At 50.9% G+C, this 14696-nt stretch overlaps 1 protein-coding gene across 1 annotated transcript; it reads left to right on the top strand.

Moving 5' to 3' along the window:
* The first annotated feature begins 382 nt into the window (after positions 1-382).
* Positions 383-12711, top strand: IGFBPL1 (insulin like growth factor binding protein like 1). Its single transcript, XM_047769562.1, has 4 exons — positions 383-983; positions 9813-9922; positions 10597-10713; positions 12562-12711. The coding sequence occupies exons 1-4, from the start codon at positions 533-535 to the stop codon at positions 12709-12711; spliced, it is 828 nt and encodes a 275-aa protein (XP_047625518.1). The 5' UTR covers positions 383-532.
* Positions 12712-14696: the final 1985 nt, after the last annotated feature.

The following is a 14696-nucleotide window of genomic DNA, read 5'->3' as shown; positions in this document are numbered from 1 at the left end:
CCTGGAAAGATACCCAAGAACCTGATAACAGATGTGGCCTTTTGACGCTGGGTTGTAGCATTGAGACACAGGGTGGAAAGGAAAGCTTTTCACAGTTACATTCATTTGAAAACTCTGAAATTTTAAACAATACATTCCCCTCTTAAAGTAAAACTTCGAAAACTACTAAATGCAAAATAAAATAAAAGAGCGCATTCTTCTGGATTAAGGGCACAGTACTTGGAGCCAGCCTTGGAGCCCCTACATCCAATCCTAGCTCTACCAGAGCGACCTCGGGCTAGTTCCCGCCCCGACTAGGTCTCTAAGAACCCATTGGCTGTCGGAGAGCGGGTCTTGAAACACCCCTCCAGCTCCGAGCCCCTGTGGGCCAGGAGCACACCCCACCGCGCTAGTCCGGGGCCCAGCAGCCGGCTGCTGGCGCCCCGCGGTGCAGACCCGGCCAATCAGCAGCCGCGGGGCGGGCGGGGTGGCAGCGCTGCGCTCGCGGATCAGAGCACGAAGCAGAGGCGCCACTGCCATCCCGGAGCAGACCATGCCAAGATCACCCGTGCTCTTCCCGCTGCTGCTTCTGCTGCTGCCGCAGCCGCCGGCCCACGGCTTCGGGCTCCGCGGTGCGGGCAGCCGTATCCCTGAGTGCGGTCCGTGCCGGCCGGAGCGCTGTCCCGCGCCCTCACGCTGTCCCGCGCCCGGCATCGCGGCACTAGACGAGTGCGGCTGCTGCACGCGCTGCCTGGGCTCCGAGGGCGCGAGCTGTGGGGGGCGGGCCGGCACACGTTGCGGTCCGGGGCTGGTGTGTGCTAGCCGCGCCGCCGGGACCGCCCCGGAGGGTACTGGGCTCTGCGTGTGCGCGCAGCGTGGCACCGTCTGCGGTTCCGACGGCCGCTCCTATCCCAGTGTTTGCGCGTTGCGCCTGCGCGCCCGGCACGAGCCTCGCGCGCACCTCGGCCACCTGCGCAAGGCGCGTGACGGCCCCTGCGAATTCGGTGAGTCCAGCTTCTGCCCAGCAGTGTTCGGGCGGGTGGATAAAGAGGGACTCCAACTCCCTGGTGTTTGGGAAGGAGGATTCCCCCCTGCACCGAGGTGGACAGTGCTGCCTGGGCCTCAGCTTTCCCTTTGAGGTCAGTTTTCTTACCTGGCCAGGTGCTCAGGAAGACCAGGGCAGGAATTCACATTCTGTACCCTCACTTTCCAAGCCCACTGAGACACCAGCCACCGAGCTGGCTGTAATTTTGGTGAGCCTGCTGTCCCTTTTGGTACTTAAGTGTTTGCCGATACAGTTATTTGCAGGCCTGGCATGTTTGCCTCCACAAGACTGGGAATTTGGGGGGCAGGGCTTTCCTACTGGGTCAGGCACTGGACTTGGTGGGAGGTGGGTTGTTTAAAGGAAGAGGGAGGGCAGGAGAAGATGCTGGAGGAGGAGCTGGAGTTCCAGATTGGGACTCAGAAGTCAGCGGATCAGATCACCAGGGCTCAGGGAGTGTGGGGTGGGGGCCTGCTGGGAGTTTTAAGGAAGCTCCCACACAGGACAGGTAAGACCTTGGGAGACCTAAACTCTGAAAAGATTGTGGTGCCATTAGGGGCAGACCCAGTTTTTGTGAGGCTAAGGCTTATATACTTTGGAGGGTCCCATCATAGAGGAGTTCCCTTAAGGCTCACCTGGTTGAGGATCCAGCATTGTCACTGCAGGAGCTCAGGTAGCTGCTGGTTCCATTCCTGGCATGGGAATTTCCACCTGCCATGGGCACAGCCAAAAAAGAAAAAGTGAAGTAATAGAAAATGATTAATTGCTTGGGACCTCGAAACCTAGGATTCATTAACATCACAATAAATCTATGGGTGCCATTTTTGCTCACCCCCCATACGTAATTTTTAAAAACCAAACAGAAGTAAACCAAAACATCAGTATAGGAATGCCTAGCAACCAATAGGTTTTGGAGAATTGCCCCTGTGTCAGATGCCTGGAGGGGGCAGTGGAGAGTTTAGGGTGAGTGAGCTTGTGTCAGGGGAGTCCCAAGGAGCTCAGCTTATTATGGTTCTGGCCTGGGGCTGGAGACCAAGTCTAGACCTAAATGCTTCAATCAGTGCAGATTTCAGCTCCAACAAGAAGGCCTTGGGAGTCGGGGGTAAGTATTCCAGGCAGATATCCTCAAATCCAGGAGACCCATTGGGTTGTTGGATATGGGCAAGAAGGCCCCTGTCCCTGGAAATGAAATAATATGCTGCCCTTCGAGGGGGCTGAGGCAGCACCAGGAGCACAGGAAAGTCATCTCTGGCTGTTCCTTGTTGGGGCTCCCAGTGAAGGAGCAAGCAGCCTTGGGCCAGTTCCTTCCCCTCTCTGGGCTGTGTCAGCCCCTGTGGAGCCACTGTTCAGCTGCCTCCAGTTTGAATCTTTGTTTCTGCCCTGTGGCATTGAAACAGTCCTTTCCTGTCACCGATTTTTATAATCTGCTTTCCTCAGCAGTTAATTCACAGGTCTCTTTGTCTCCAGACAAGTAACCACTTTTACTCCACATGCTGGAGACATAAATGCTGACCAGATCCCAAGAGTCTAACCAGTGCTGATGGGCTCAGGTGATTTCTCCCTGAACTCGTATTTTGTTCCTAGGAGAGAACCACCTTGGAGGCATTTCAACCAAATCTCCTATTGTACAGAGAACTCGTCCAGGGTGATCAGGGTGACCAGTAAAGCTCCCAGGTCCCTGGCACCCTGTTCAGTGCTGTTTCAGGACAGGACTTGATAGTGTTAAGTCAGGCAGGTGGCAGTTGCCATGGTTACCAGAGTGCAGCCAGATGGCAGATGGAAGCACCATACCCCTAATTCACTGAAAATTACCAAATGACAAGTAAATGTGACAGCCCCTCCACTCTGATCTATGGGCTCTGCGCCCACCCCAGGCAGAGGCCCCTGGAGTAAAGATGTTCATGGGGCCAAACAGAGGCAATTCAGAAGCTGCTTTTAATGATCTGGTTAGTGACAGGCTTCGGGCCTCCCCAGAATTTAGCTCTCCTTCCTGCCGGCGGTTCTGTCATCTGCCAGTCTCCAGACCCCAGCACTGTTTTCTCATCGTATTTTGTCCTGAAATGGTGTGTGGCCCCTGCCCTTATGTCCTGATGAAGCATAAAGGTGTGGACGGGGGATCTTTTCCAGCTCGGGAAGGCAGCACCTCATTCTGTCCAGCTCGGGAAGGCAGCACCTCATTCTGTGCTGCCCTCAAGCCATCCTTTATTCAGAGGACACGGCAGGAGCACTTTTTAACAATGCCCCTGGGGACCCATCTAGAAGGGAAACAGACTGAGTCAGAGCAGCAGCTGTTCTGCTTCAATATTGGTAATAAAATCACCCCTCCCCAGTCCTCGCCTTTGCCTTCAATAAGTGAGCACCTGACTTTAACGGAATGAGGCCTCCGTAAATATGTATTAGGTTCTGCACAGTCTGGGAAGTGTTCTTACACATGCCTCTGAGGGGCATTTGGAAACAGTTTTCAGGCTTAAATTCTGACCTTTCCTCCTACACTGTGAAACGTCCCCAGATGCTAATAATGAGAGTAAACCTTTGAATGACACACAGGTATTGAAGACCCACTGTGTTCCCACATACGAATAATTCTTTCCTGTTGGAAATTGCTTTTGCACCCCATCTTCTCCCTCGATTTTTACAACTAGCCTGACCAGGTCTCACTGGCAGTTATCAGAAGGGCAAATAGAGGCAGGAGGAAGGGAATCCCCTGGAGCCACAGCTAGTGCCTAGCGGAGGTGGGGCGCTGGCCTGGGTGTCCCGGCTCTTTTTAGATGGGGCCGTGCATCTCTAGCCCGCTGGTAACCTGATTAGGAAGGTGCCATAAATTAGCAATCTTGAATCTTGAGGGTTTCTCAGCCTGGATCCACCATCCTGTGTTTCCTCCAAAGCTTGTTGCCGGTTCCTCTGTTTAGCACCAGGGGTTGGCTCCTGAGAGGAACGGGGGAAGCATCACAGAAGGGGAAGCATCTGAGAGGAGTCTTGAAGGGTGTGTGGAAAATTCCTGGGCTGAGATGGGGAAGAGAAGGCACAGCGTGAACCAAGGCAAGGAGGTAGGAGATCCTGGGGCCAGTGTGAACAGTGGGCCTGCTGGGCAGTACCCAGTGGCATGGCTGGCAGAGGGGATGAGACCCAGAGTAGTCTGGGGCATGCTTATCGCAAGCCTTGGGTACCAGGCTGTGGAGTGAAGCTTCATTCTGCCCTAAGTCATCGGTTCCATTTCTCAACAGTAAGGTGTCATGGCGTTGCCGTTGTTACTAGTATTGTTGTCATTACTTTAAAGGCTGCCTCATTCCACATATGCACCCTGACGGTTTGCTAGTATTGGGAGGGGGTTGGGGTCCCACAGACCGCAAGTTGAGGTCGTGTTTTAAATGTTTCATTAGATAGGAACGTGGTCCCATGCCAGTGCCCATGAGGGCAACCAGGCACCAAAGCTTCAGTGAGCTCTCGAGATCCTAAATCTTTAAAAAGAAAAATCACCTCAGTTGAAATTCCAGCTCCACTTAGAAACCTCAGTCTGTGCGAAGCGTGTGTTACCAGGTAACCAGCAGAGGCTGCGAATGCCATTTTGTGAGAGGGACAAAGAAGAGGGGCCTCGTGCTCAAAAGCCTTTCATGCCCAGGGAGGGGGCTTGAGGCTCAGGCTGCGGGGAGCTGGATTAAGCTGTTTCTGGTTCCACATCGTAATGCGGCTATTAGCATAAATTATCGAGGCTGTTCAGTGCGTTGATTATTAAACTCTTTGGTTGTGCTCTTTTTCATATGAGCAGATGGGGTCCTGGGGGATGACTTTTGATATTCCTTCTTTCCCGAGTGCCATTAACTTTAAAGAAATCGCAGGGGCATTAGGGAAGATCTTTCATTCCAGCCGTCAAGGACATACTCAGTGGCCGGCGTGAGGGGACAGCTCCTTGCACACTGTAATAATAACATCGATCCTTTCATTTGTATAGATCCACACAGTTAATAACGCAGTCACATCCATTCTCTCCCTTCACCCTGGAGGATGGAGGGCCACAGTCAGTATTTTCATTTGCAGATAAGAAGGAAATTGTTAGCAATGTGCCCGGTAGTTGGCGACCGGACCCCCCAGGCATTTGAATTTCCCTAGATACCGCCCTCAGTGCTTCTGCTGTGGGCACACCGCTGGGTGACGATGCCCAGTCAACTGATGAGTGGATTGGTGCCATCCCAGCATTTCCAGGGCTGTTGCTGACACCAGCAGAGGACACAAGTGTGTAGCGAGGAAGAGTTGAAGAGAAGTCGGCATGTTCACAGACCTGGCAGACCAGGCATCATCCTCCCTCCTGAAAGCCACGTGGCTCTAATCAAAGGCAGGAAAGGAGAGCCCTGGCTCTTCCAGGGGTGTGGCAGCTCAGGCAGCAGGAAGGTGAGAAGCTGTGCCCTGGGGCTCACCAGAGTGAGGGCTGTGGGCCACGGCCTCCCAGTGATAGGCCCGCTCACCAGAGGCCAACAGAGAAGATGCAGGCAGGGCATCTTGGAGGAGACTACCCTTGGGGCAGCACAGCCTGCTGAGTCCTCAGGTCCCCCCTTTTACAGATGGCAAGGGGTCTCGCAACTGTCTTCCCGGCAGCCTATGGGGAGGGCAGAGGAGGGAGAAGACTCTTGTGCCCATTTTACTTTATTGTCTTTTGTCTTTATAGGGCCACACCTGTAGCATATGGAGGTTTCCAGGCTAGGGGTCGAATTAGAGCTACAGCTGCCAGCCTACACCACAGCCACAGCAACGCGGGATCCAAGCTGTGTCTGCAACCTACACCACAGCTAACAGCAATGCTGGATCCTTAACCCACTGAGCGGGGCCAGGGATCGAACCCACAACCTCATGGTTCCTAGTTGGATTCGTTTCTGCTGCATTACAACAGGAACTCCATCTTGTGCCCATTTTAAAGAAAAGGAAACTAAAGTGTGGCAGAAACAGGATTGAACCCAAGTTCCTCCAGCCTGTGACTCTCACGACATGGAGCACTCCAGTGCCACACTCAAAGGAGCCCTTGAGCACAGCAAGATGAGGAATGGCCTGCCAGGGTTAAGGTGCCTAGTTACTGGTATCTTCCCAGTGCTGTTCCCTGGGATGAAGCTTGGAGGTTTTCACTGCTGTGCAGAAGAGTCAACATAGAAGGCCTGGGACTGTTAGCTTTAGAAAGGCCTGCTGGTAAGGTTGACCCTTGGCTGATGTCTGAGAATTTGGATTTGGGAGTGTCCCCCCTGCTTCCAGAACTGGTAAGAGTGGGTCACTGTGTCTAAACTGTACAAACAATGTGGCTGATGCTACACACGTGCTTTCCTTCTAGGACTCTGGAATTTTGGTACATGGTAGGCAGAGGGTGAAACTATCTGGCAGTGAGTGCCTAGTGAGCTTCCCTGGTAGAGGCCATGTCACATGTGTTGTCACAAGCCGTTGTTGGGGGAATACATGCATCCTGGGTGACCCTCCTGGGAGAGCTTCCTGAAAATGTGTGCCTAGTTTCCCTGGTCTCTGTCCCATGAGCCTCTTTTCCCTTTGCTGATTTGTTTGGTCTTCTTTTGTTGTCATAAATCCTAGCTGTGAGTAAACTATGCTGAGTCCTCCAAGTCCTCGTAGCAAATCATTAAACCTGGGACTTATCTTGGGAGCCCCCAACCCGATCCCTAAGGAACTCTGTCTTATTCTGGAATGGAGTCCATATGGATAACAGATGTTTCACTTTCAGAGTCCATGTGGAGTTAATGGAATCAGGGTGCCTGGGTTTGCATCCCTGCTCTTCCAGGTGCTTCACCTTTTATGAGCCTTGATTTTTCTCATCTGCAAAGTAGGGGCCAGAAGCCCCTACTTCGCAGGGCTAGTGTGAGGAGGAAAGTGGTAGACGTGGAAGTGTCATCTTAGGAGAAGGCAGGATGGTGTGGGACAGAGCTCAGAGCTAGACTCCTGGGCTCATGGCCTCGCTGCTGTTTAAGGCTGGGTAGCTGGGGAGATTGCTGGACGGATCAAATGTGTTAACCCTATAAGCAGAAGCAGGGGGCAAGCTCTGTGTTAGGCAGTGGCATCAGTACCGTTACTACTATCGTGATAATGATGAGTGATTGTAAAGAGTTATTTGGATAAAAATTTTTTAAATTTAGAATCAGGTATGTTAAAATTAAAAGCAGCACCCAAATTTTTTGAAAGAACTGAATGATGCAATATCTTGGGTGTGGTGGTGATTGCACAACTGTATGCATTTGTCAAAACTTATAACTGCACACCAGAAAGAGTACACTGAACATACATTTTAAAATAAACCAAAATTTGAATGTCAATTTATCATCAAAAGCAGGGGGCTTTTTTGGAAAAGAAGTGCTATTTTCTGCCACAAAATCAGTGGCAAAGACAGTATTTCCAAGACAGTTATTCTTAATTGCAGTTATTGGAAAAGAGGGAAATGGAAATGCAAGGAGAAAGAAAAATGAAATGTGATTTACTGGTTTATTCATTTAGGCCTGAACGGAATGATGAAATCTCATTTAAAATTTATGACTCTCCATGAACGAAAGTAAAACATGTTGATTGAGTGTCCCTTTGGAATCCACTGAGGGCTTTGGAATAAGATGCAGTTCTGATTGTTCCCACAGTGAGCCATTTGAGAACTGGTTTGAGCTCCGGGGGAGGTGATGCTGGCAGGAGAATGTGAATAAATTAGACTCTCTTTGTCGCCCGTGCAGATGGGGCTCTGCCAGAGAGCAGGGGTGCTGAGGCTTTTTATGGCAGTTGGCAGGTGGCTGGGGCGCATCGGGCGATGTCAGACGCCTAGGACTTTGGTTCATTTGGGGGTTGGCTACACTCGGCATTGTGCATAAGGGTGTGGTGCTTGGAGGGCATTCAGTTGGCCACAGCTGAGGAGTGAGCTGATCAGGCTGAGGAGGAAGAAAGCAGACGAAGGGGTGAGGAGGGCAGGGTCTGTATTCAAGTCACTGGAGGCCTTTTGAGGCACCCCGGGTGTTGTGGGGCTCCCAAAGGGTAGCCCTGGAATCAATACTGGATAGTTACAGGGAGCCTGGTTTTGCCTACAGGTGCGGACAAGCTCTCTTACAGCAGAGCTGAGGATGGAAGGGTCTGGCTCCATAGGTAGTGAGCTCTCCGTCACTGGGGGCATGAAAGTGGAGGCTAGGTGAGCCCATCACAGAGGGCCAGGCACATGCTTCTGGGAAGCTGGCCCCTCCAGTTTGAGGCTCCATGTCTCTAAGACAATTTTCCAGAGACTTTTTGGTTCCAGCTTGATAGTCTGCTTCCCGGTCTGTTGGGGAGGGGCCAACTAGTTTCATTTCTGTGCCTTTTCACTCTTTCTTTCCATGCTCTTCCTCCAGCCTTTGTCTCCCTCCCTTTGTTCTCCTTTTTCATTGCAGCCCCACCTAGGTGGGCGAGGGCCCTTTCCCTCTCCAGGGCTGGCCTGTAGAGGGCCGTGGGGATGTCTGTGTCACCAGACCAGGCAAAGCCCCGTGAGCTGTAGTCTCTGCAGTTTGATGGCCCAAGGATGTATATGTTGGCTCTTTCATTTATCATGAATTTTTTTCACCCAGTCATTTGTTTATCAGGCCTGGTCCCACTCCCCACTTGCATACTGTGTTAACTTTAACCCTCACTTTCACACTCATCCCATGGTAAGATCAGCCGATGCCGATCAGCCCATCAGCCCTGTGAAGCAGGGGCGTTGTCCCCATCTGACACAGAGCAAACCAGAGCAGAGACCATTCTCCTTGCACAGCCTCCACACTGCATCGCACCTGGAACCCCACGGGGCCAGCTGAGACCAGCCAGTAACAGCTGGACTGCAAGGCAGGCTGGGATCTCGCAGGTCAAAGAGGGGCAGATGCCCAGGTCCTGGACTAGGACACCCCCTACCCAGGCCCTCAAGATGGGGAGCAGGGGGTGCATCCCACAAGAAGGAAGGCAGCGCAGGCAAGGCAGGCTCGGCAGATACGCTGAGGGCTGCATGGAGGCTGAGGCAGCTGAACTTGATCCTTAGACCCAGTGTGAGCAGAGCAGGTGCCAGGCACAGGGAGAAGGGCAGAGTGTGGGGATCAGCTAAGACTGTCTCACTCAAATGCCACAGGCTGTCCTGTCCCACCCAGCGAGCCCACGCCCTCCGGGTCCTTTCTGTAATGTTCTGGTCGCCTAGAACCACATTGTCCCATTCCTGATTTACTTCTCTCCAGCAGCCAGGCTTGGCTTGCATGCATGCAGTTTTGCCCTCAAGGATGGGGATGGGGAGGTGGGGGAGGCCGCCTGTGGGGCCCGAGAGCCTGTGATATGCAAATGAGCATCTTGAACCACAGGGGGTCTCAGCAGGGGATGAGGGCAGCTTTTCTTCTTGGCGTTATTGAAACGCCCTGAACCCCTCTACTCGGAAGGAAAAAAAGCCCATCTGTTGGAAGACTCTGCCCAGTGTGGTGACACCAGCCCCTCCCGGAGCCTGTCGTATAGTTAGCTGAGCTGTAAGCAGATGGCAGCCGGGGTCCTGGGAGGGGCCCTCGAGGGACTGTGACAAGACCACAGACATGCTGGGCCACTTTGGGACATCGCCTTTCCTCTCTGGATCCCCGTTTTCCTGTTGGTAAAGCGAAGGTGATGAAGGAGGAAACACGCGGGCATCCGTCCAGGTCTAAGGAAAACTCTCTTCTATGATTCCCTGCCTGTGAGTGTGTCCTGTCCTGTGTGAAGAGCTCTCATCTGCCTCAACATGCTCTCTGCAGGGGGGAAGTCTTAGAGGTTGGGGGCTTGGTCAAGGTCAAGGTTGTTTTCCTGTGTCTTCTCTCAGCTCCTGTGGTCATCACTCCGCCCCAGAGTGTTCACAATGTCACCGGGGCACAGGTGTACCTGTCCTGTGAGGTGAGGGCTGTGCCTACCCCAGTCGTCACGTGGAGGAAGGTATTTATATCCAAGAACTTCTGTGTGTGTGTGTGGGTGGGTGTGGGTGTGTGGGGTGTGGGGTTAAATGTTGTTAAAGTGTGTTTGTGTGTGTGTCTTTATATGTGAATTGGAAGGTATATAATTTTTTAAATCTTATGTACCACTCCTCTGGCTTCAAATTTATATGTCTCAGAACTTTTACCCTAAAAGCTCTCTCCAGAGGAGGGGTGTTGCCATTTGCTCCCTCTGCCACTTAGCCATGCAGAAAGTTGGGCTGTTTGTCCAGCCTAGGTCAGCTGGGATGAAGTTGGAGCCTACTTCCTTGGATCTGAGGTTTAGAAAGACTTGACTGGGAGAAGATGACCCAATCTTATTCCAAAACGAGATCTTCCTGTAGAACAGTTTTTGAGAGAATGGCATGGATCACAGCATATGTTGTCCCCTTATCTCAACAGCCCTGAGAAGGGCCCTGAAAACCCGGTAGTGGCGGTGTACACATCTTTGCTGTCAGCAGGGGTGCTGTCTGCAAGTACATTCAGGCTTAAGAAGCAACTGACATTTAACAGGAATGAGGTGCTAGGGTCGCAGCCTGCAAGACAGGGGGACGGTGCAAACGGCGAGGATGTCTGTGAGGTGGTCCTTATCCAGAAGTGCTTTTTCTAAACCACTCCTGGCTTTTCTGTCCTCTGTAGGTCACACAGTCTCCTGAGGGCACCCAGGTGCTGGAGGACCTGCCTGGGGATCATGTCAATATAGCTGTCCAGGTGCGGGGGGGCCCTTCTGACCATGAGGCCACGGCCTGGGTTTTGGTGAGTATCTCATTCGTTTAGGATTACTGGCTGGTATTGACTGGCCTTTATAAAGCACTTTTTATATTTCTATGACATGTCACACCTTTCAAATGTTCTTATCCACTTCTCCTTAGCCTTTGCCATAACTGTGAGGAAAGCAGGACAGGGAGTATAACCCCTGAGAGCAGAAATGATCTTCGGTGACAGGCAGAATTAGGGTCCTGGAAAGATGTCCGCGTCCTAAGTCCTGGAACCGGTGGATATGTTATGTTATATGGCAAGAGGGGATTAAGGTTGTGAGTCAGCTGACTTTTTTTTTTTTTTTTAGGGCCACACCCATGGCATATAGAGGTTCCCAGGCTAGGGGTTGAATCGGAGCTACAGCTGCCAGCCTACACCACAGCCAGAGTGACGCCAGATCCAAGTCGTGTCTGTGACCTACACCACAGCTCAAGGCAATGCCGGATCCTTAACCCACTGAGCAAGGCCGGGAATCGAACCCACAACCTCACGGTTCCTAGTCGGATTCATTTCCACTGCGCCACGACGGGAACTCCAGCTGACTTTAATAAAGGTATCCTGGGTTATCTGGGTGGGCCTGATGTAATCACAAACACCCTTTAAATGTGGAAGAGGGAGGCAGGAAAGAAAGCCAGAGAGATGCCGTGTGAGAAGACAAGACCCGCCATTGTTGACTTTGAAGACAGAAGAAGGTCCACAGGCCAAAGACTACAGGCAGCCTCTAAAATGGTTCTCCTAGGGCTTCTAGAAAGAAGGAAGCCCAGCTGACACCTTGACTTTAGCCCATGGAGACCCATTCAAACCTCTGACCTCAAGAACGATAAATAATACATTTGCATTGTTTTAAGCCATGAAGCCTGCGATAATCTGTAACAGCAGCAACAGGAAACTAACACACATGCCCGAGACCACATGGCTAATAGTGGGGGAGGGCGGCATGTTCGAGGCCTCCTCTAGGGCTCGGCTATGCCACTTGCAGCAGTTCTGCTAGGAAGAGAGCATGTGTTTGAAAGAGTGAGGGAGTGACGAGATAGGGAGGGGTCCTTGTGGAGTTAGTCACTCCAGTTCTCTGAGCTCTAGCGTCCACAGTCATAAAAAGAGGGCTTTGGACTGGACCATGTCCAGTGACCCTCACAGTCTGTGACTTATCTGTCATGTGAGGATAATAGTGCACCCCCCCTCAGCCACAATGAGATCAAAACAAGTTGGGTGCCTAGACCTTCTCTGGTCTGTAGTGACTCACAATTGGGAGAAGGTGTTATGACAAGAGAAAGCAGGAGAGCAGGGAGCTGCCAAGGATTTGCTCTTCCAGGGGCATGAGAACAGGCCTTGAGGGTGCCCTCCTTGTTCACCCCCATCTCTGCCAGGTTCGGCAGCTTTTCCACCCAGCTCAGGGACTCAGAATGCAGTTGGGTCCATGGCTTTTTCAAATTAAGCATATCCCCCCACCACCGCTATATTACAAGAAAAGGCAGGGGAAAGGTTATCTCTGGTATTGCTTTGTAAAGGCTGCCTCCGTTGGGAGCCCTTGTGTGCCCTTCCACGGTCAGTGGTTGTTCTTTTAATTTGTGGTATTTTCCTTAGAATCTATATTTATCCCCCCTTCAATAAAAGGACCAGGTAGCTCATGGGAGAAGGCGGGGAGGCAGAGGAAACATTAAAGTCAGAGCCATATCAAGAGGCCATTTAACTCATTCTCGGCAGCCAAGGTAAGAAGAGAAATAGAGTGTGAGCTGCATCTTATTTTGAAAAGGCGTAAGTGTTTCAGAAATATCAAGAATGAAATAAGGAAGCGATTTTGCTGTGCCATGTGTGACCATATCAACTTGCCTGTTTAACTTCTAGATCAAGCCTCTGCGGAAGGAAGACGAAGGAGTGTACCAGTGCCATTCAGCCAACGCGGTTGGGGAGGCCCAGTCGCACGGCACGGTGACAGTGGTAGATGGGAGTCAGTACGGAGCCGCCCGCTTCCCGGCTCTGGATGACCGCATGTGATGGGGTGATGTGTGTGCTCCCAGTCTTTCCCAGTGTTTGTACACCTGTGTCGCAAGAGATGGAGATGGCGTATCAGATGCATAATAAATAGGGAGAAAAGTGCATGAATGGAGGGAACCAGAGGAATGCAAACCAAGAGTAGAAACATATTACGACCAGGTAGACTCTGGTGCTTTCTGCACATGGATCACGCTGGGCTTCCCCCTAGCATGCTAGGTCAAGAGCTATGACGGTTGTAGTTGTCCATCAGGTGAAAAAGACCGCTTATTTTTTCTGTGTCTGAGGCTGAAACGGAATATTTCCTCCAAGTCCACTCAGTGAGGTCCCCGAGAGAGTGGACAGTGTCACTGTGATGACACCTGTGTGAAAACACACCTGCAAAGAAGCCACGTTGAGCTTCCCGGGTCTGTTCCCAGGTTCTTTCTTGTCTGTAGCTCTGCAGGTAGTTACAGCACCTAGAAACGGGGAGGAAAGCATGTGGTTTAACCTCGTCAAATAGGAATTCAGTTAGGAGATGCTCTTACAGTTGCCTTCCTGATACTTTGAGTTTTTATTTTTTTATTTTATTTTATTTATTTATTTACTTTTGGCTTTTCTAGGGCCGTACCTGCGGCATATGGAAGTTCCCAGACTAGGGGTCGAATCAGAGCTGCAGCCACCGGCCTACACCAGAGCCACAGCAATGCCAGATCCAGCCATGTCTGCGACCCACACCACAGCTCACGGCAACGCCAGATCCTTAACCCACTGAGCAAGGCCAGGGATCGAACCCGCAACTTCATGGTTCCTAGTCAGATTTGTTAACCAATGAGCCACAACGGGAACTCCCTTTTAGTTTTTAATACATGTATATAATTTATATAACAAAAAGTCAAAGATCGGGACTTTTTCAGGACTTTTTGTCCTGTACACTTGTATGGCTATGTCTTTATGTATGTACATGTGTGTGTGTGTATGTTTCATGTTTTAAGTATATATCTAATTTATAGGTATATATATATATATATTTATATTTTTTAAATGCAAATGAAGCCAGGCTATGAATATAGTCTATTGTAGATGAGTTTTCAAAAGGGGTCACAAAGAGCCATGGAGTTTTAAGACCATCACCACCATCCAGTTCTTGAGTTCCCTCCACAACATGCAGAATGGGCCAGCTCTTGCTTGCGTACCTTCAGGAACACGAGCTCACAACTGTCAAACAACTATCTTTGGACCTCCCAATAGTTGAAAGTTCTTCCATATATATATCTTTTTAGGGCTGTACCTGTGATATAGGAAGGTTCCCAGGCCAGGGTTAAATTGGAGCTGTAGCTGCTGGCCTATGCCACAGCCATAGTCACCCAGATCTGAGCCACATCTGCGACCTACACCACAGCTCACAGCAATGCCAGATCCTTAACCCACTGAGCAAGGCCAGGGATGGAACCTGTGTCCTCATGGATACTAGTCGAGTTCATTAACCACTGGGCCACGATGGGAACTCCTCTTCCCCATATTAAGCTGGAACTTGATTCCCTGAATTGCCCACTCTTTGGTCTTATATGTACTTCTTGCCACCCCCCACCCCCCCAGCCAGCTGCCTCTGCTCCCTACCGGCAGCACTCCTGGCTGGGGAGAGATTTAGAGTTAGAGTCATTTCCCCTGCCTTCTGTCTAACACATAGCTGACTGTGACAGAACAGGCTTCTTTTCCCTCATTCTTTTTCTTCTTTTCTTCTAGGATCACAGGATGACAGAAAAGTCAAGTCATGGATCATTTTGCTTTGTGAAGAGTTGGAAAAAACTGTGTTTGTAGATGACTCCTTTTGTATGTTTTTAAAAATTAGATGCAAACTAGATTCGTATGCAGATGTAGTTTTTAGCAGGGCAAACACTGGGAAAACAGACTGCATGTAGCCTTTTTATACTTTTGGAGTGAATAGCTCTGTAAGAATCCTTTTTTTAACTACTCCTCCTGAGGGCAAGTCCCATGAGGTATATCTG

The sequence above is a fragment of the Phacochoerus africanus genome, chromosome 2 (genome assembly GCF_016906955.1).
Source record: "Phacochoerus africanus isolate WHEZ1 chromosome 2, ROS_Pafr_v1, whole genome shotgun sequence".
Taxonomy (NCBI): domain Eukaryota; kingdom Metazoa; phylum Chordata; class Mammalia; order Artiodactyla; family Suidae; genus Phacochoerus; species Phacochoerus africanus.
The sequence above is the reverse complement of the archived record's forward strand: the minus strand, read 5'-3'. Positions and strand labels throughout refer to the sequence as shown.